At 37.0% G+C, this 22,622-nt stretch overlaps 2 protein-coding genes across 2 annotated transcripts; both read right to left on the reverse strand.

Annotated features, from left to right (window-relative positions):
- Positions 1-5,438: 5,438 nt before the first annotated feature.
- Positions 5,439-5,991, reverse strand: LOC103424417 (uncharacterized). The gene has a single exon (XM_008362499.4). The coding sequence runs from the start codon at positions 5,779-5,781 to the stop codon at positions 5,590-5,592; it is 192 nt and encodes a 63-aa protein (XP_008360721.1). The 5' UTR covers positions 5,782-5,991; the 3' UTR covers positions 5,439-5,589.
- A 3,107-nt stretch (positions 5,992-9,098) lies between these two features.
- On the reverse strand, positions 9,099-13,483 carry LOC103424418 (NAC domain-containing protein 14-like). The gene is made up of 8 exons (XM_008362500.4): positions 12,854-13,483; positions 12,091-12,392; positions 11,636-11,941; positions 11,129-11,509; positions 10,477-10,938; positions 10,082-10,396; positions 9,683-9,997; positions 9,099-9,589 (listed from the first exon to the last, which is right to left on the reverse strand). The coding sequence occupies exons 1-8, from the start codon at positions 13,017-13,019 to the stop codon at positions 9,257-9,259; spliced, it is 2,580 nt and encodes an 859-aa protein (XP_008360722.1). The 5' UTR covers positions 13,020-13,483; the 3' UTR covers positions 9,099-9,256.
- Positions 13,484-22,622: the final 9,139 nt, after the last annotated feature.

The raw sequence follows: 22,622 nt of genomic DNA on the forward strand, positions 1-22,622 counted from the left end.
TCATCAGCCCAAAAAAAAAAAAAACTTGCTCGACGTAGGTACATGCGTCGCGCAAAGCTATTTTGCGCAATGCAGGTGTATCTACGTCACGCAAAGATATTTTGCACGACACATGTACCTACATCGCACAAGTTTTTTTTTTTTTTAGCTTATGAGTACAAAATAAATACTTTATTTTGTTTTTGAAGATTTTGTGTTATATAATTTATGTTGAATGTATTCTGGTATATGAAATCTACTTGCAAATATTTGTTTTAAGTAAGATGTGTTAAGCTCGACTCTTGTAGATGATCAATTGGAACTTTTTCACGTCATTGAAATGTTACTCTTTCAAGTAGCGTCATCTCAAATCTTAGCCTCTCCTCTATTTCCTCCCTGAAGAGGTTCTTATTCCATACCTTTGTTTGACCGGCCTTCACAAACCTCCTGACATTCCACTCCAATCACCAAACAGTATTACTGTAATAACGAAAACTTTAATTGGATACACTACTAATTAAGGCAATCTCCAACTATGGAGGGCTACATAGGCCTCAAAAAAATATAATTTTTTAAGGAATAATAACAAACTAAATTTATATATTTTCAAACACAAAATATATTCAACATAAAGTATATAACACAAAATCTTCAAAAACAAAATAAAGTATTTATTTTGTACTCATAAGCCCAAAAAAAAAAAAAAAAAAAAAAAAACTTGCTCAAAGCTATTTTGCGTGACGCATGTACCTACGTCGCGCAAGTTTTTTTTTTTTTGGCTTATGAGTACAAAATAAATACATTATTTTGTTTTTGAAGATTTTGTGTTATATAATTTATGTTGAATATATTCTGGTATATGAAATCTACTTGCAAATATTTGTTTTAAGTAAAATGTGTTAAGCTCGACTCTTGTAGATGATCAATTGGAACTTTTTCACATCATCGAAATGTTACTCTTTCAAGTAGCATCATCTCAAATCTCTTAGCCTCTCCTCTATTTCCTCCTTCAAGAGGTTCTTATTCCATGTCTTTGTTTGACCGGCCTTCACAAACCTCCTGACATTCTACTCCAAGCACTAAACAGTATTACTAATAACGAAAACTTGAATCGGATATACTACTAATTAAGGCAATCTCCAACTATGGAGGGCTACATAGGCCTCAAAAATATAATTTTTTAAGGAATAATAAAAAACTAATTTTATAAATTTTCAAACACAAAATATATTCAACATAAAGTATATACCACAAAATCTTTAAATTTTCCGTCTTCAATCTTATTGGCTAAATCTTACTCTCTCTATATTTTTATCACGTACTTTTTAGTATGCCCAAGTACCTTTTCACCATGTCAATAACTAACAAGCTCAAAAAGAAATGCCTAACTGCTTGGGGGTGGCACTTTTTAGGCCTTCTAGGGGCTGATTTGAGCCCCGAATACGCCCATTTGTAAAAGCTCTTTGGTTGGAGATTATTTTGTTCAATTTCAAGGTTAATATTGACCAAATTCCCTTTGATCGGAGATGGTCTAATTAACATCCCAAACCTTGATATATGAATGTTTTTTGCGATTTTTGGCGTACATGATCTCGAAGCATATACAAACAACTTTGATGGTTAAATCGTTCAAACTAGTTTTGTACAATGCGTATCACATCAAAACATTAGATTCGCTAACACTTGGAGTTTATTTATACTTTCATTCAGTATAACATAAGATTTTGTGGTATCCACTTGTGTCAATATTTTAAATTGACGATCAAATTAGTTTATTGTATTCATATAGGATTAAGGAGTGTAGTTGTAAAAAAATCATCAAAATCAGAGTTAAATTAACCATTCAATCGTGCTTTTTCGTTTATAATCGTTGAAAAGTTTTGTCCCGTTACTTGATCTTACTTGATCTTTATATGTTTGTTTTTTGCGATTTTTGGCGTATATGATCTCGAAGCATATACAAACAACTTTGATGGTTGGATTGTTGAAACTAGTTTCGTACAATGCGTATCACATCAAAACATTAGATTCACTAACATTTGAAGTTTATTTATATTGTCATTAAGTATATCATAAGATATTGTGGTATCCACTTGTGTCAATATTTTAAATTGACGATCGAATTAGTTTATTGTATTCATATAGGATTAAGGAGTGTAGCTGTAAAAAATCATCAAAATCGGAGTTAAATTAACCGTTAAATCGTGTTTTTTTGTTTATAATCGTCGAAAAGTTTTGTCCCGTTACTTGATCTCTATATGTTTTTTTTTTCCGATTTTTGGCGTACATGATTTCGAAGCATATACAAACAACTTTGATGGTTGGATCGTTGAAACTAGTTTTGTACAATGCGTATCACATCAAAACATTAGATTCACTAACATTTGAAGTTTATTTATATTGTCATTAAGTATAACATAAGATATTGTGGTAACCACTTGTGTTAATATTTTAAATTGACGATCGAATTAGTTTATTGTATTCATATAGGATTAAGGAGTATAGCTGTAAAAAATCATCAAAATCGGAGTTCAATTAACCGTTAAATCGTGTTTTTTCGTTTATAATCGTTGAAAAGTTTTGTCCCGTTACTTGATCTCTATATGTTTGTTTTTTGCGATTTTTGGCTGATGCGATCTCAAAGCATATACAAACAACTTTGACGGTTGGATCTTTGAAACTAGTTAATTTCATACGATGCTTTTCCCATGAAGTTCAATGGTATATATATTTACTAAATATATTTTAATTTATTTATTTCGTACTTATAATACTTAAGAAATTGACTGATATATATGAAAAAAAAATATTATTGTGGGTTTTTGTTAGAAAAATATATTATTGTGGGGGATGTTAAAAAAAATTGAATTTGAAAGGAGGAAAGTCACATTTTCGGTAATTTTTATAATAATTGTTTTTTCCAAATAAATACTTTGCGTGACGCCCTTGGACTTTGCACGACGAAGGTACCTACGTCGCGCAAAGTGTTTTTTCTACTAGTGCACCACCCTCTTAGTATAGATAACATTGTTTGGTTAAAATTTCTTTAGAGAGAGTATCAATTTTGATTAGTGCCATTGCACCGACTCAAAGTTTAACAACATAAGATGATTTATAATTGTAGTCTAAAAAAATAGTCTCTCTAACATTTGTCGAAAATATTTAACATCTTACATCTAACATCTAATTTGACAAAATCTTTTGATTAACCAAAAAAAAAAAAAAACATTTGCCGAAAATATAGGACATTGTACCTTCTGAAATTCACTAAATGAGAAGGAAATGTTTTGTTTTCACACTAACTACTGTTTTGCCACTTAGTATTACAGTCTAATAGTATTCGTCTTCATTTCTAAGTGTGAGGTCTTAAGTTCGATTCTCGCTAAAGGCGAATTTAAACCACATTATTGCTAGCCCATTATGAAGTTAAACCCACCCCATTTCCTTAATATCATTTGTTCAAAAAAAAAAACACTAACTACTATTTTCCAAAGCTTTATTATGGACTCTTCTTTTGGTCAACAAAACTATTAATACAGAAAAGAGAAAACCGCTCCCTAGCAAAATTATGCATGCTCTGAGGTCAACTGTTAATACATAAAAGAAAGGACCTGGCTTCTCTACCCTCCCACTTTCTATACACACGGTTAACCCACGTCAACATTTTATATTACTATTGCTTTTTGTCTTATTATCTCTATAAAAAAAATCATTATAAAATATTGACGTGACTTAACTGTGACCGCATAAAATAGGAAGGGATAAGAGTGTATGAGAAGTGGGAAGGCAGAGAAGCTAGGTTCGAAAAGAAAACCTCACTTGAAACACAAAGGTTTAGACCTAACTTGGTGCCCAAGTCATGTGCAGCTGGACTAGGGTTAATGGACTCTAACTATTTTTCGTGGCCCAAGTTGAAAGGTAATTCACCTTATGGTTGCTTGGTCAAACGGATGTGTCCCAGTTAGTCGTGGACTTGAAGTTGAATACTAGAACTCTTTTTAGGGATAACTGAATTGGCTTGTCATTTTTAGAATGATTGTCCATGAATTCCCTAAAACAAAATAGGCTTTTAGCTAAAATGGTCCATGAGATTTGCATAACACATCACTTTGGTTCCTGAGATTGAAAATCAATAGAAATGGTCCATGAGATTGTCCATCATCCATTATTTTGGTCATTCCATTAAAAACTCTATTAAGTGTCCCAGAGCTCTTGGTCGAAAGTTTGAGCAATTTTCGAAGCTTCGTCACTCAATCGTTTCTTAATCAAATTCGACCCATAATATATCAAAATGAAGATAGGAAAGTGTAGAACAAGATTATACCTATTTGGAAGCCCCATGATTCCCGGAGATGGCTGGAAAATAGTCTGAAAGGTGACTAGTCTGCGAGAAAACTACAAAACTCGCTGAAAACTGGGTAAAATTTAAACGTTCATAACTTCTTCAATACTCAACAAAATCGAGTGATTCAAAAATAAAAATCATATTTCTCGACGTTACAAAGAGAAATGTACCTTTATTGACGACTAAACCACAACGAATTAGCCATCGATAAAGGTACCATTCTCTTAGTCTCGTTGAGAATTATGATTTTCGTTTTCGAATAACTGGATTTTGTTGAGTATTAAAGAAGTCATGAACGTTTAAAGTTTACCCAGTTTCCGGCGAGTTTTTCAGTTTTCCTACGAACCAATTACCTTTTAGGCTATTTTCCAGCCATCTTCGGTAACCATTAGGCTTCCAAATAAGTATAATCTTGTTCAACACTTTCCTATCTTCATTTTGATATATTATGGAACGAATTTGTTAAGAAACGATTGAGTTACGAAACTTTAAAAATTGTCCAAACTTCCGATCAAGAGCTCTAGGACACTTAACGAAGTTTTTAACGGAATGACCAAAATAATAGATGGTGGACAATCTCAGGGACAATTTCTATTGATTTTCAATCTCATGGACCAAAATGATGTGCTATGCAAATCTCATGGACTATTTTAGTTAAAAAACCAACAAAAAATATAATAGTATAAGTATAAGGGTTATCATAATGATGTGATGTGACTAGGTTGACAATGATAATAATGGAAGAAGTACCCCTAAAAATGAAACAAGAATCTCTAAACTCTGTCATTTCACAAGTAAATTTTCATATTCATATTATAAATTATTTTACTGAAAAACTTAAGGTAATAAAGAATTCAACGAGCCCCATTTTTCCAAAATTCTACTTTGCATTTCTCTACCTAAAAATTAGGTGGCCTTCTACGCGGTTCTTTTCCACACACCCGTCATCACTGATCAATTTAGTGGGTTAACCACAATTTTCTCAAAAGCCAAGATTTTAACAGTTCAGATCCAACTGTTCAAATATCAGTGCATCTCATACGTTTGCATACCTTACAGAACAATCCGACCAAAGCACAGTTGCCATTCATCTATCCATCAACAAGCAATCAAATTTACGCCAACGTTGTTAAAATAACTCCAAATATTTACACAAAATCAGATTTCCGTAAAGAACATTAGAAAAAGAAAAAGAAAAAGAAAAAGAAAATTAACCGAGGAACCCTTATATGCTAAACAAGAAAGAAGCCTTGTTCTTGAATGGTTTAAGCGGCAGGGGCTCCAACCAGAGGTGGAGGAGGATGATGCGGGTAGGAAGAAGCAAACGGAAGATTCCTGAGGATCAGAAACCGAACCCTCCTCGGAAAAGGCGCGGAATAAAACAAATGCTCCAAAACCCTCGCCAGCAACACCGTGTACTCCTCCATCAGCTCCGCCAGCACCGCCACCATAATCATCTTTTTCGAATTTTCTGGCTTACCCAATTAATAACTCCAAAAACCCAATAACTATAGCATCAAATACAAATCAAAGACACAAGCTTTTGAAAGTAGAAATTCCTCACCTTATCCCTTCTCTTTCTCTCTCTAGATTTTAGGGTTTTGTATATTTATAGAAATACATAACATGTGAAAGCAGGTGGTGGGAAGTGGATTTATGTGGAAGGACATGTGATCTCGTATGGTTCGGTTTTGGGGTTTTGGATTGAGCATTAACAACGGCGCCCCCACGGTACCCCACTATATTCAGAAAATTTTCATTCTAACCGAAACACGGATGATACATTACTTATTTTTATATAAATAGTAAGAAATTTTACGTTTTAACTTATTAACTTTTTAAACACACATTTCATTATTTATATAATAATACATAATATATTATTCCGTGTTCTAATCACATTAAAAAATATCTCCACTATATCAGGAACCTTCTAGTTTTTTCAGTGTGCTTTGCTACTTGGCTGCCACGTGGAGGTTGACACGAGATGACTCGTTGGAGGTTCAGGGTTCGGATTTATCTGGGCTATTTTTTCACCCAATTTTTAAAGAAAATGGAAGAAAGCAGAGAACAAAAGATGGACGTCACTCACTGGTAACCTTTTCTCAATTTTTATCCTTTGTTACGTGTTCTCCTTGCCACGCCCTGCAATTTGCACATATGAGTTCACCGTTATATTGCGCGGAACTAGATCATCTCATGAGCTCAGAATAGCATCTTTTTGAATAGCTCATCCAGATCGTTCAAACTTAATTTAACGGTTGTAATTATTAAAATTTTTAGAAGAGTTCATTGTTTGAAGTCATTGAATCAAATTTCAACAATCTGAATGAGCTGCTTAGAAGGATCCCCATCCTAAGCTCAGGAGAGGATCCAGTTCCATATTGTGCAAAGTTAATAATAGGGTAAATTACATTTTATCCTCTTAGGTTTAAAGTTGATTTCAATTTCTTACATCTTTAAAACATTTCAATTTTATACATTTACTTATCATTTTATTTCAATTTCATACATTTATTAGAAAATCCGTTAAATAAACCGTTAAGTAATGACGTGGTAAATATAGGATCTTTCTAATCCGTTAAATAAAATGTTAAGTAATGACGTGGCAAATATATGATCTACATTTGTGCTGATGTAATTATCCATATAACCAAAAAAATAATTTTTTATATATTTAAAATATTATAGTAATTTACCCTATTTATTTAAACAAACCCAAAAAAACAAAAAAAAAAAAAACAAATCCAGAACCCATCTTCCCCCATGGATTTGGATCCTCTCCTGAGCTAATGGAGAAGATGCTCCTGACCCATTATCTTGGATCGTTGGATTTTTAACAAACAGGTTTCTTTAAAATTATAATAATTATAGAGGTTAGATAAAATTCCAACGATCCACGAGGATCCAAATCCTTCCCCCATAACCCCCCCCCCCCCCCCCCCCCCACGAACACCTTCTCCCTCTCCTCCTCTTCACCTCCCCGACCTTCACCACCAAAACCCCAGCGATCCCACCCCACCCCACCTCCCCTCAGTAGCCTTCACTGAACCTAAATTGTAAGAATTCGACCTCAATCTCCCATCAACGTCATGCCCTAACCACATTGGCCCCAGATCCACTCACCCTCTTCCTCTCATCCGTACAATCCAAGCTCCTACTCATACTATTTGGTTGCCGCAACCTCGCAGGCCACAGCTGCTACTCTGTCGGCGAGGAGGAGGAGGAGGACATGTACCGAGAAGTGACCTCCCGAGCTTTGGGGCGGCGAGGAACAGCGACGCCATTGTTGGATTCCGAAGGCAAAAGAGGCGGCCTTACGGTGCCGTTTTGAGGACGACCTCCTCCTTGGGACGTGGCTTTGGGGTTCAATGTCGTCGACACAGCAGGTACCATTGCAGAAACTCAAAATCCCATTCAAATCTCATCCTCCAAAAACCCTAATCCCTCGCAGATTAACGAAATTCCAGGGACCTAAAAGCAAAATCTCCGACTATCCCCGCGAGTTCAACAGCTCAGATAAAAATTTAAAAAATCGCAAAAAATGAAAAATAAATTAGGAAAACAGAGAGAGGGGAGAGTGAGAGGAAGGTTATGGTGAGGGGCGGGACGAAGGTTGGGGAAGATGGGTTTTAGGTTTAAGGGTTTGGTTTTTTATTTTTTAATAATTTTTCTTTAATTAATTATTTTTAAATGTATTAAAAAATTATTTTTTTGCCAAATGACACAAATATAACTAGGGGTGAAAAAAAATACCGAAAATCCCAAACCATACCGAAACCAAACCGAAAAAAAACCATACTGAAAATCCCGAAAATTTTGATACCGAAACCAAACCGATCCCGAATTTTTCGGTATGGGATTCGGTCTCACACTTAAAATTGTTCGGTATTCCCATCCCGAACCGAACTTTAAACCCTATTGTTATATATATGTTGGAATATATGTATATGGCCTATTTATATTATTAGAATAACTTAAGTGTGGGGATAAGGATCTGATTGTGTGCCTGGCGCTTGAAGTTTTATCAAAGCACATGGGTGCTGTCTGCTTTGCAACCTAGAAAGGCGAAGCCACCAAAACATTCCTTCAACTCAATTCAAACCCAAGCCGACACATCCATACTCACTCTCTCTCATTTCTTATCTTTGGCCTCTTAGATTCTCTCTGTCTCTCCTTCTCGAATTCGAAGCCTAGCAGCCACCACCCTCTCACAGTCTCACTCTGACGAACTTTCTCCCCTCTGGCCACCACCACACATCACGGCTTCATCCCCACCTTCGATTCTCTCCATTGATTCTCTATGTGGGGTTTCAAATTAGGGTTTCGAATTGGGGCTTAGGGTTTCGAATTAGGGGCTCGGGTCAGGAGGAGGACGAACTATCTCTTCACTCTGTCTCTCTATCTCCCATCAATCTTCACTGATTCACTGTCACTTCTCTGATTTCATTTTGGGTTTTTCATGCAGGTTTGAATGTTTTCGATTTCAATTAGTTGATTTGGATTTCAATGCAAGTTCGGTTTCGGGAAATCCCGAAATACCGAAATTTTTTTGGGAATACCGAAATTCGGGAATCCCGAAGTTTCGGTTTGGGATCGGTCCTCTTATTCTCGTCCCGAAAATTTTCGGTTCGGGATTTGGTATGTCATTTTCAGTTCGGTATCCCATACCGAACCAGCCCTAAATATAATAGCCACGTCAGATCTATGTTATGTTTCCAGTGAAAACTAAGCCAACTAAACTCTAGAAAAACAGAGTTGTCTGGAAACAGACTAAATCAAACTACAAACTGTCATTATTTATCTCATCTAAGGTTACATCCGCACGATTATATGAGAACGCAATTTACAAGCCTAATAACCCGTTTCAACTGAAACACATCGTGGAACGAAGCGCCTATGCCTATCGTCAATGGCTTCCTCCGTGCAACGTCAAGATCTAAATGTCATCCAAATCCCACTAAATGCTATGAACAGGGTTACGGCTAAAGGAATACCAACCAAAATAACAAATGTAGGACTCAGGCCGTGGTGTTTGGGCAGTTCCTTCGAAGACACTGACAGCCCCATATGGCTGCTGGGTGATGCACCGTCCCTTCCCGTCCTTAACCTCAACGTTATTGGGGCTTCTTCAGCAGCCCTCTTCTCATCAACCAGTTCTGTTGGTGAGCCATCGGTAATTTTCCTGCCCATGTCTGACTTCAAAAGACGGGACTCTGCTTCCTGCTCATCGAAATTAGAAATCTTCTCCGTGGCTTCCTTGACCTGCAAGGGACAATATTGCTCGCTTAGAATTTGATGGGAACACCGAACATATGTATATACAATGCTTATGTTGGCTTCGTTGACCATCCTTACCTCATAAATAGTTGACTGCACATTATCTTCTTCAGCAGGGGTTGTATCTCTCACATTGCTATCAACAACTGACCGAGGTGAAGTACTCATCTGCAAACGGATTCTTCTAGAAGCAGGGGCCTGAGTTGCAGAATCACCTGAACTTAATGGTTGTTGAGGCTCGGGGGCCTTCATCTTGATTCCGGATCTACCTACAACATTGGAATCATAGTTGACGGAATTCTTCATAGTGGCCAAGTCTTCCTTATCGTTGATTTCCGCATGCTCTTTCTCATGTTCATCAGAGGCCAGACTCTGCTGTATAGCTTCTCTAGCCTGTATGGAACAAATAGAGTAAAGTTTGAAAATGCATAAGAAGCAACAGCAGAGATACTAATGTAGTGTCCCAAGGACCCTTACCTCAGTATTAGCAGATTCTACTTCATCTTCTCCCCCGTAATCTGTCTCTCTCACGTTACTATCGGCAATGGACCCGTATGAAATATTCATCTGCAAACCGATTCTTCTATGAGCAGTGTCCTGAGTTACAGAACTGTCTGAATTTGATCGTTGTTGAGGCTGGCGAGTCCTAATCATGATTCCACTTCTACCATCAGGATCAAAGCCATGGTTAATAGAATTATTCGTACTGGACCATTCTTCTTTGTTGCTGAATATCGCATGCTCTTCCTCCTGTTCATCAGAAGTAGGGCTCTGCTGTATATCCTCTCTAGTCTGCATGAAACAATCAGTGTAAAATTAGATAAATGCATTTGACAAGAATTATTAAGTTAGCTTCACAAGGACGCCCTTACCTCTGCAATAATTGATTGGACTTCATCTTCTTCCGTGCTGTAGTTTTCATCGCTCTCATTGCCGTTGGTAATTGACCAAACTGAACGGTCCACTAATAAATGAAGTCTTCTTGCAGCAGAGCCCTGATCTACAAAGTTATCTATATTCGGTTGTAGTTGAGGATGTCGAGCCCTAGTCTTGATTCCAGTTCCACCAACATCATCACCGCTGTGGTTATCAAGATTCTTCCAACCGGTAGATCCATGCAAACTATTGGACACATCATTGACTGAACTCACAGGAAACTGCTCAGCAAATGAGCATTGAGATAAATAACTGTCTGTCATATTTCCCATTCTAGGTTTTCGGTCATCAAATGATGCTTGAGCTTTAGCTTGCCAATAACCAAATGAGGTGTTCTGCAGATCCTCGGAGCCAAATTGCTCATTGTACAAGCCAGATGCTCTCCTTTGCAAATCATTCTGGTGCACAAGGACAAAGCAAAAGGTTACAGTTAGACCTCATTTCTAAATATACTACGAATTATTTTCAAAAGATTAATTCTAGAATTTCAATTTCATGAAGTACACAAAGCACGCTAGACAGGAGAACAGCCAAGAAGTTCCAAAATTGGGGTTACAAGAAACAAGAAATTATTTATTTTACCCATACCTGGGCGATTTTGGCGTCTGTGTTACCCCATGCACCATTGAAACATGAGTTTCCTGGCAGCGTGGTGCATGCATGACCAGATAGATAAGTCTCATTTCCAACGACCAAGTTCTTCTGACTAGTTGACTCCTCACAGGAGCTCCCATAATGGCTATTGCTGAACTCATCAAACAACTCCTTGAGGGGTACATCCCGTTCACATGTGCCGTCTTGAAAATGCAATACATTATCATAATTGCCAAAGTCACTGGTAAAAGGTGAACCCACATAATGTTCCAGCTCTGCATTAATCTGCGAATGCAACGGTGAGAAGTCTTTGCTATCGTCCAGGCCGCCCAAAGACTCATAGAATGCCGGATTTTCTTCCATTGTCAGATGCCCCTACAGTTGAGAACCACGAAGATCAAAATGTTTCCTCACCAGTTGTTAATATCTGTAAACTTTTGTATAAATTTAGCAGTACAATACTGAACGTGACAAAAACAAAACATATCATGGACATCTTACCTGGATTCCTGTTTCTACTGCTCCATGATCTTCCATATCAGAGGCCATAAAACTGTCAACAGGTAGCTGACAAAAAGCATCAGGGGTCACTTTGTCAGACTTATCAGTCAACCACCTCATGATACCTTCTGACTGCTTTTCACCTTGCATCTCTGATGTAGCTGTTTCCTGAACTATATCTGAGGACTCATCAGGAGAAGACTTAGTTGTGGTAGGAGATAGACCAGTTTGTTCAACTTCGTCATGCTTTGGTTCATCAGCCTTCTCTTCTGGTTTATGGAACAAGCGACAGAGAACAAAGGCACCCTGTATCAGAGTCATTTAAACATTATTCAGAACTAGTACGGATTATTTATCAGTTCCAGGACAGATAAGTTTCAAAATGTGCATCATCTCCACGTATATACATGCGAAGAATGGGTGAATAAGGCAAAAGCATTAAGCAGAGGGAGTACCTGGCTGGGAGCAGTCCCATCGAGTTCCTTCTGAGTAGCACGATACTCGTGCATGATCCAGCTGGTACGCTCGCCCTTGGGGGCACGGCCTCTGTAGAAAACCAAGGTCTTCTTCATTCCAACTTGGCCATTGCTGTTAGTGGCAAACTTGCACTGGCGGGACTTGATGGTCCGGTCCTTCCCCGTGGCCTTCCAGTATCCAGCATCAGTTGCTCTATTGGACCGATGGCCATTTGGGTACTTCCTATCGCGGGGGCAGAAGAAGAACCACTCTTGATCATCTGACTTTATCACCGATAGTTCTGCGCAAGCACACCGCAATTGACACTATGGACAGCTACAGGCTACAAGCTTCAAGCTTCAAGCTTTACTACTATATTCGAGTTGGGTATTCCAAATTTCGTAATATTGTTTAAAATTACCATTAATAGCTCAGCTCAGTCAGATTAAAAATTCACTACTTACAGCTAAAAACTTCAAGCTTAGAACAATATTCGAGATGGGTAATTAAAAGATTGAATTATTATTTATAATTATCACAATTACAGTGGAATTACGCAAGGAATCCACATAGCAATAAGGAGGATTTATTCATTGGTGATGTATGGAATAAAGGAAAAATTCTCAATCCAGCCAACCAAATATTCTTATTCAGAAATAAACAAACAACGACTATAAATTCGAATTCAAAACCCCCCAAAAAATGGAGAGAGGGGAAGAGAGAGAGAGAGAGAGAGGGAGAGAGAGAGAGAAAAACAATTACTTGGCAAATCCCAGGGCTCCCATCTGCAGACATCGATTTCCGGGATGACTTGGACCTCGGAATCATGGCCGTTGATCTTCAGCCGGAGGTAGTGGTTGATGAGCTCCTCGTCCGTCGGCCTGAACCGAAACCCCAACGGCAGCGATTCCATCGACAGCTCCGCCATATACCTCCCACCACTGATCTTCCTCAACTTTCCCAACTTTTCAAAACCCTAGCTCACAGAAAAATTAAATTACTCCCGAACCCTGCTGTTTGTTTAGAGTAAAGTCGAATAAATTATGTTCGGAAACTATGTGCTTTCTCCTCTGTCACCCACTCGCTTTTACGTCGATTTACCAAGCTCCGGATTGGTGGACTCAGTTGACCAGACGCCTCCGGGTTCTGACTGGGAGCGGTGCTACGTGCATGCGTTGTAGAGGATCTTGTTCTTTGACAGCGCTGCTTAAGTGGCAGAGAAACGAGGCGCCATGTGTCGGCTCGTCTCCTGCTGTCGTGGGATGCATGAAAAATCCCATTCCGTACTGTTTTTCGACTTTTTTACTTATGATTTTTACTTTTTTTTTTATTCTGCAATAAAAATTGTACTCGAAAACGATTATAAAGAAAATATTTTTGAAACCAATTATAAGTAAAAATGCAAGTTAATTTTTGAAAATCACTTAAAATGCTTCATTCAAGAATCACATAATTAGTGTTTCTTGAAAAAATCACTTCAAGTACTCTTAAAATCTAAAAGCTCTTTTAGTTATCAAAAAACAATTTCTAAACAAACTCGTAAACTGATTACTTTTGCATTGTACTATGAACATGTTTTGCCTGCTTAAAAAATGAAAATTTGCAAAAAAGAGAAATTATGTGACATTTTACATCATGAGAAATTACGTATTTGTCAAAACTTCACCAAACAAAGCAAGCAAGCATGGCAAGTAAGACATGTCACATGGCTTCCTTCTCCGTTTCGTCTTACAGACTAGAGTTCTTAAAATTGTTCGGAGAAGTCGAATTATTACCATCTTAATTAGAAGTCATAGATTATTGTCACTAGCATTACAATATGGTTACATTCTTCTTCGTTTGTAATCAAGAGGTCTCAGGTTTGGTTCTCATGAATGACAAATTCGACAACTAATTATGACTAGTTATTGTGTAGCTTGCGGTATTCCCACCACGAATATCATTGTTTAAAAATAAAACTCCCATAGATTATTTTTCCATCTTACATTAGTGTGAACGTTATTACCCTTGGACCTCAGCAGGCCAAAAATAATCACAAAGCGACACGTGGTTTGGACAAAAGAGGACAAAATTACCCTCGAGGCGCACCGGATTTTCTACACGTGAGTAGTGGACAATTATCCGTCAATCAAGCCAAAAGTGCCCAAAATAGGTAACAAATTCACAGTTATTTCATCCGTCCTCATCCTATATTTTCCACAATGTAATTATTTCATAACCTTCAAAACATTCCTTATAAATTAAGTTAATTGACCAATTAATGGATTAATTACCTAATTAATCTATTAATTGTCAAATAAATCACTCATTATACTAAAAAATTACCCAAAAGGCCGGTCACTCTCTCTCAAGAGGGCTAGCTATGCTTTATATATTGAACCCCATTTTCTCTAAAAAGTTAAGTCCACACTTTTACAAAACTCCAAAAACTCTATAAACACTTTTCTCTGTAAATTTTAACTTTGGCATTGGAGGTTCTTCGGCCAAAACCTCCCTATTCATCATGGGCGCGTGAGGCTTTTGGTCTTAACCAAATGTGTTAATTGTTTTGTAGGTGCAATTTTGTCCAAGATCAAGAAGGAATAAATTTGCATTTATAGGAACCGCTGAAGTATATTTTATAAGACTCACATGCATTAGCGGCTCACAGTCATCAACTGAGTCTTAACATTTCTCCATTTTAAGATAATATGAATGTGCAATTCTATACAACGTGCTCAAATAATAAAATAACAACTTTAAAAAATAAAAATAAAAAGACAAGTAATAAAATAGTAAATGGTACATTTGGTTGAGGTAAACAGCAAGGGTGCCCTAGAAAAACAAGACAAAGTGAACGTATACCCTCCTCCATCCGCGCAATAAAGTAAATTTCTACTTGTACATTATCTTGTTATTTGCAACTTTTACCTACAAAGCAGGATGGTAACCAAGAGGCACATTTGTGTGACTGGCGTCCACCCTCTGCACAGCTCTCCGCAAACTCCACTCGTGTAAGAATTCCAGGGCAAGTCTCAGCGCAGTTCCGATTCCAAGAACCCCAATAATACCTATACAATAACAACAAGCATATACAAGTTCAAATCACTGCAATGAGCTTTTGTTGTGAATCCGAGCTCAATCCTTCACAGATACGACACCAGAGGATTCAGACCCAACCAGGCTCTGATATCACGTTAGAGCATCCCTAATGAGGGGCTTTATATGAGGCCGGAAAAGTGGTGGATATAGCCTATTTTAGAGCTCCGAGGAATCTTTGGGGTTTTATAAAAGAATCTCTCCTAATGAGGGGCTATATCTTTCGGGCTCTATATGGGGCTATCTATATTTATTTATGTAGTAATTTGATTAAGTGATGATTTTTTTTTTTTTTTTGTGTTAGTTTTTCTTATGTTGGTTTTTGAACATGCTATCTTAATTTTTTTTTTTTTTTGTGAACGCTTCAACCTAAAAAGTTCAAATTGTGGCAAAGTTAGATTTCATCACTTATAAATCATTCATTGGATTATATTCCCTTATCTCAATCTCATACATTGAAAGAAAAAAAACCCCACTTCGCGCTCTGAAATAATTTGATTTTCACGTATAACACAACAATTTACCTCACCAATTAGTAAATTAGTATCATACAATTTTGAAAAAAAAAATTATTTGAAAATTTCACCCATCAATGCCCATGAACGTTAAATCAATTTGAAATTTTAATTCTTATGGAATTAAAAAAAAATCATTAATTAGCCAAATTGCAAGAAAAATAAGTAAGAAAAAAGAATTAAAAAATAATAAAAGGAGAGTATAAGTGTATTTGCAAGTGAGGGAGTGTGATAGAAAAGAAGTTGAAAATTTTGTGGGACCCACTGTTTTTTAGGCTAGATGTAGCCCGATTTTATGCTACCCAATAAAGGAAGTTACTAACCCCAGTGGTGGATTTAGCCTCATTTTCCGGCTCATTGGGGACGAAATTTCTCACTAAGGCTAGAAATGTGGTAGCCTCATGGAGGATAAAGCCCCCATTGGGGATGCTCTTAGAATTCGAGTGAGCTATGCAACTATGAGCTATGACTACACAGATTTCCTCAGAGAATAGAAGGAATTACAGTACGAAAATGGAAGAGATGATGGTAGAGAGAGAGAGAGAACAGAGAATACGACTTTGAATATTCTTCACACATTCAACATTTCATTCATCTAAGAGAGGAAAGGAAATCCACTCTCTTCTAACCGGTGCACACTTTTGGCAGTATTCAAATTACATCAAAACAATCCCACCCTTCCATCTTACACCCTATGAGATGAAGACATATGTCTACTTACTTACTTAAGACCTATGAGACTTAAACAAATAAGCATACAACCAATTTAGCTAAACATCCTCGCAATATGAGCTAGAAATGCAACTGCCACAACAGATCACAATTTACACACTAACATGGACTATGGAAGACAAGATCCATTTATCCGCTTACATATATTTTCTTAATACAGGTTGGTGTGTCATCTTCATCAGACGACATAAAAGATAAGGAGAAATAGAAAGAAAAAGACTACCAAGTCCACGTTTGGTTTTTTAAATCATAATTTCCGAAGTTCACTGCAGGTGCATAGCATTGGCGATGGTTTCACACGCATACGCGTTGAAACTTGAAAGGTAGCAGTCGGAAACTTCCTGGGAAATATTTCTGCTAGCGCAAAGGTCGGTCGCCTAATTTATAAACACGTACGAGAGAGTCTTTTGACATAATCGCTCCCACCTCTTCGAATTCCTTGTCTTGATTCCGGAAAGCTAGCTAGGATACCATGCAACCTCACAATACAAATTTGACCGGCGAGCTTTGGAAATATGATGTATATCTCAGCTTTAGACGAGCAGATACAGGCAACAACTTTACGGACCATCTGCGCAGCAATTTGCATCAAAGGGGATTTCGAGTCTTCAGAGACGACGATGAGTTTCCAAGCCGCAGAGAAGACTACTACTTACCACCATGGCTTTCCAAAGGAATTGAGGAGTCAAGGATTTTTCTAATCGTATTCTCTGAAAATTATGCATCCTCAGCTTGGTGCTTGGATGAACTCGTAAAGATCCTTGAATCCAGACACTCACGGGCAGGACAACAAATTGTTGTGCCAATTTTCTACTAGGTGCGGCCCTCGGATATAAGACTGTAAGACATATTCTGAAATCACAACAAAACATTAGGATCGTGAATAAATCAAATCAATGTAAAATAGAGATGAACTAAATATATTGAACTTATATGTAGAATACGAAAGATATGGCTCTTTCGGATGACAAAAGATGAGTTCACAAGGTTGCCTTCTCCTTCCAATACTCCAAAATATCCCTCTACTATATGAATAGGTTTTAATATTATGAGGAATTCAACGTATGGAAGCAGGGACTTAACCTAGTATTTATATATCATTGGGTTCCTTGTTAGCCGGCCTATTAATAGCTACAAAAATCAAACCCTAACACTTAAGTGATTGAGTCCTACCATGATTCTATATCTTTGTAGCGAAACCTATTAGATTTCTTTGAGGTTAATTGCAAAGGTTAAAACTCCATAATCCTTATTTTACTAGGACTATCAGATTACTTATGTCGTTAACAACTCGATAAACAAGTGACTTACAACACAAGTAATCCAATACATCATTCATTGTCATTCACAACTTTACAAAGACATCAAAAAGGCAGTTATGCTCAGGTATTTGCTTATCATGAAGAAGTATATAAGGATACAAATCTGGAGAAGGTGTCGAGATGGAGGGAAGCTCTCAGAGAAGCAGCAAACGTGAGTGGGTGGTTTTTGGATAACGGGTATGCATATTTCTAACCACTTGCATAATTGCATTTGAGTGTTGTATTCTTTTATCCAATTTTTCTTCAGGAGAGTAGTCTGGGAAATAGACGGTGAATATTGACTCTAAGAAACTGAACGATTGGATCTAAAAATTCGAACATGAAAATTGTTTTGAAAAGTGAGGTCTTTTGATTTAGCCCAACCAACCATACATATTCTAGAGAAACCCTCTTATCTACAATAACACTCGAGAGTAACCTGAAGAAGAAAAGCAAGAAAAGCACGGTAAATTACTAGTACCTGTATCGAATTAACCTCTACGTTTGATTCTTCTAATGCATGTTTGGTTTAGGTAAGAACTTTGAAGATTGGTTTTTCTAATTCACCTTTGATCCAGTTAAAAGGAACCAACTTGGTGTTATGTCGGAGTAAAATTTATATGCTAATTGCTAATGGACCCCTCGCATAGGAAGAAATGTCACAAATTCCATCAAAATAATAATCATTATTTATTGAATATAATTGGAAAAGTGAGTACGAGAAGACGAGAAGGCCGCCGATAATGCATGAAGATGCAGAGGTTCTCAATCACTTTTCCGAGTTAATCTCGACCCTTTTTTTCTTTTTCTTCTCTTTGTCATCCAAAGAGGATGAAAAAACAAACATAGCCATATTTATTTTATTTTAAATACTATTATTGAGAGAGTATTCCTTGTCATCTAAAGAGGATGAAAAGACAAAAATATCATTATTTATTTTATTTTAATTAAATGAAAATAAATTTCTTAAGAGAATCTTTCTTGTCATCCACAACCACAACCACTACTTTTTTCTAGGGATGGTCCGGATTAGGATCCCAATCCAAAATTGATAACTTGAATCCCGAATCAATCGTTTTCAGGATAGGATTCTGAAAACCAAAACCAAATCGAAATTTCGGTATTCTCGAATTTTGGGATTCAGTGCGGTTCGGGTATAATTTCCAATATATGAAACAGCAATATCATGCTCAGAAATACAACATCTAATTGCAGAAATCATAACTATGTCATTCAACATCCTAAATAGAAAATGAATCCCCATATCTCCAATTTGTAAATCTCTCATTCAAACCCTAATTCAAAAGCCCTAAATTGTAAACCCCTAATTCGTTTTTATAAATATGAAATTGCTTACCTAAATGGTTTGAATGTCGGATATAAAGCAGAGAGGATTGTGGTCGACGACGAGTTGATAAGAGGAATGGGTCGTTGGGAGTGACACCTGAGAGTAGCAAAGAAACAGAGAGGGTCGAGAGGGAAAGAGTCAAATATGCGTGCCTCCATAGTTGTTACAATGCTGGAGAGGTTCAAGAGGGAGAAGTGTAGTGGTGGGTCATGACGGCGATGACTTAAAGAGGATATAGAGGATGATGGGTTGAGACACAAGACTAGGGATTATAATTCAAACTATTAAACCCGATTACCGTAGATAATCGCCTGAATGGAGAGGATCTAGGTATGAAAATTCAGGTATTATGGGGAAAAAAACCGTGAACTTTATTCGGTTATGGTATTGGATATGGTTTTAGGGGTCACCAATCCATATGCATCTTCGAATCCGAATCGAATAATATATAGTATAACTTATATATAATATAATAGTATTATTGTTGTGCCCTATATTTAAATGAGGGGTGCGGCATAGAGAGAAAGAGAGTGGAGAATAGGCTTGAGGAATTGTGTGTTAATTCCCCAATCCTTGTGCCTTTATTTATAGTAATAAAGAGGAGAGAAACTTGCTCTCTAAGTAATTCAAAGTTTATTAGGAAAGATCTTCTAGATCCCAAAGGATTCCTAATCTATCTCTACTTAGGATTTACACAATCACAATATTGATAAGAACATATGTCACAACACTCCCCCTTGAGTGTGCAAATACTCAAGTAGATAGCGCATCAGGTCTTCATGCAAATGTAGAAGCAGTTGATGAAATCGTCTCTTCTAGTTGGCACAAGTAGTGAATGCGAGTCTCAAAACAAATGGAAGAATGCATGGATAAGTAAAACTCATAAAACCTCGCTATGGCAAAACCTAAGGTGGGACAAAGGCCCATAGTCAAAGGAAAAAGTGACAAGTTTCATTAAGTCAAAACCATACGTTTTCAGGGCGCAAGTAGGACATACACAAGGGTATGACCAACCCAAGATGAGTGCCTCATCAAAACCTAGTTAGGTAGCAAAAACCCAGTGGGAAAAATACTCATAATCATAGGGAAAAAGAGTACATTAAGGTCAAGTGAGTATACTTTTGGATACTCCCCCTGAGTTTGACAAACCTTCCAAATGAAACTGCAAGCATCGCAAGTGAGAAAGTTACGCATACCAATTCCTTGGTTAAGCTTCTGGAAGGTAGACTTTGGTAGTGATGTCGGGTAGAGGTCGGCAAGGTTGTTTGAGATCGTACTGCTTGACTTCAATCTTCTGATGCCCATGTTGATGTAGACACAATATGATTGGTGTTGACTTGTTGGATATATCATGATCCTTATCCTCTTGCCTTTCTTGCTTATTTAACTCCATTTCTCTAGCATTTGCTTTATCTCTAGACATTTTCTTGCTCATATGTTTACATGTCTTGTTCCATATTCAATGCATGTTGGCGAGCCAATTCGTCAACTATTTTTTAATAATCATTATTCGAAGAACTCCCTCTTGCAACTCTTGTCTTAGCAACCTTCTTACTAATAGGTCTTGGGGTTTCTTGGGTCTCCAATGACGCCTTTAATGGCGACTCTTCAGTAGTTGGCTTTTGCAAGGGGGTCTTGTTCAACTCAACTTGTGGACCACTAGGTAGAACTTTGTACTTCGGAGTATGCTTCACAATGTCCCAACAGTTGTGCCTTGTGAATGATTTCTTTTTATTAAGATTGAACCACATTTGTGCTTGTAATTGTTAAAAAAAATTGTCAAACAACATAAAGATTTACATAACATAAATAAAATAAATAACATATTAATTACATTTTTAATTCATTAATAATAATATAACATTACCACATCGGCTAGATTAATGTCACTAGCATAAATTTCTTCTACTTTTCCAATGGCTTCTTTCCAAGCTTTCAAAACTTTATGTAGATATTTATACCTACTCAACAAAGATTGCTTGGTCCGGGATGTGCCTTGACTCACCATGACAAATTGCTCATGAATCATTCCACATATGTTGCACCCTCATCTCATTTACAGTGGTTGGGTCATGAGTAACACGCATCCAACACTGAAACAAAGCAAGGTCTTCTGCGATTAACCTTATTGCCTTCTCAACCATTTTTTGGGAGGAAAAAAAAAACAATTTGGAAAGTGGAAAACAAATATAGAAGATTGTAGTTACAATGAATATTGAGTTGTGATGAAGAAATGAAGAAGATAGTTGGGCAAAAATATTTATAAAAAAATAAATATAAATAAAAATAAAAAACTCTAATTTTTATTATATTTGTTCAGATTTTTTTTATAATTTTTTTCTATTTTTAAAATTTTCTTTAATGTTGGATTAATCTTGGTTGTTGATTTTCAAATTGATTTGAAATCGGACGCACCAGATTGTGCCACGTGTCGCAACGGTAGCATTTTCAAAAAAAATTTACCATTGAAATCCAACGGCTTTAAATGGAGCCACATGTCTCTACATTTAATGCAACGAGCCCACAGCTGTAGTGTTGTCGGCCATTACACGCGCCAGGCAAAAAATAATAAATTCATGGCTGACGTTAGCACTGGGCACTTGCACGGGCTTATGGGTCGGCAGTGGTTGGCCAACCATGGGTCCTTGCTTATTTGGACTGCTAAAGGTAATTTTTGGGCATGAAGGCAATATTGTTGTCTTTACTTTTGTCCTCCACCAACTGATGGAGATGCTCTTATAGGTTGGCGAGTCATCTTCGTTGGTCAACAAATAAGACGGAGAGAAATTGAAAGAAAAAGAATGCCAAGTCCACGTTTGGGAGAAATTTTTCTTTGTGACCGGAACACGGATGATACATCACATGTTTTTATATAAGTAATGGAAAATCATATTTTTTAAGTTATTAACTTTTTAACACACATATCCCATAATTTGTATAGTGACACATGGTGTACCACCCAATGTTCCAACATTTGGGCCTTTTAATCATAATTTCCAAAGTAGGTTCACTGCAAGTTAGGCTGTAAACGGGTCAAGTTTATTAGGTATGGGTCGGGTCCCGACCCATTAAGCTAACAGGTCTTAACAGATCACCCGTTATTGTTTTTCTTTTTTGGGTTTTTTTCACACATTTCATCCAAATCAATGCAAAAAAGCAGCAGATGATGCAATGCAAGTCATGAGTCAACATGGAATGGTGGATTACAATTAAAACAGATACACGGATCGACGCTCTTTAGTGCAGTAAAAAGAGCCCAAGTACAAGTTCTACTATGGGTAATGTTTATTGTCCCCCCATTCCAATGCGTATCAAAAGATCAAAACTGCCAAGTAATAATAATAATACAGGATTGGCCCGATTGGGTGCAACTAACATCATCATTCATCATTTGGTAAAACTTGACAGTTGATCGATGAGAATAATATGTTTGTATATGTTGTGTAAATTTAAGCACAAGTAAGAAAAATAATTTTAGAATCATCTTCGGTGATTCCATGGTTTCGATCAATCAATGCGACTGTTTGCAACAAGGAAGCACGCACTCCTCCAGAAAC

This window comes from Malus domestica, chromosome 14 (genome assembly GCF_042453785.1).
Source record: "Malus domestica chromosome 14, GDT2T_hap1".
NCBI classification, from domain to species: Eukaryota; Viridiplantae; Streptophyta; class Magnoliopsida; order Rosales; family Rosaceae; genus Malus; species Malus domestica.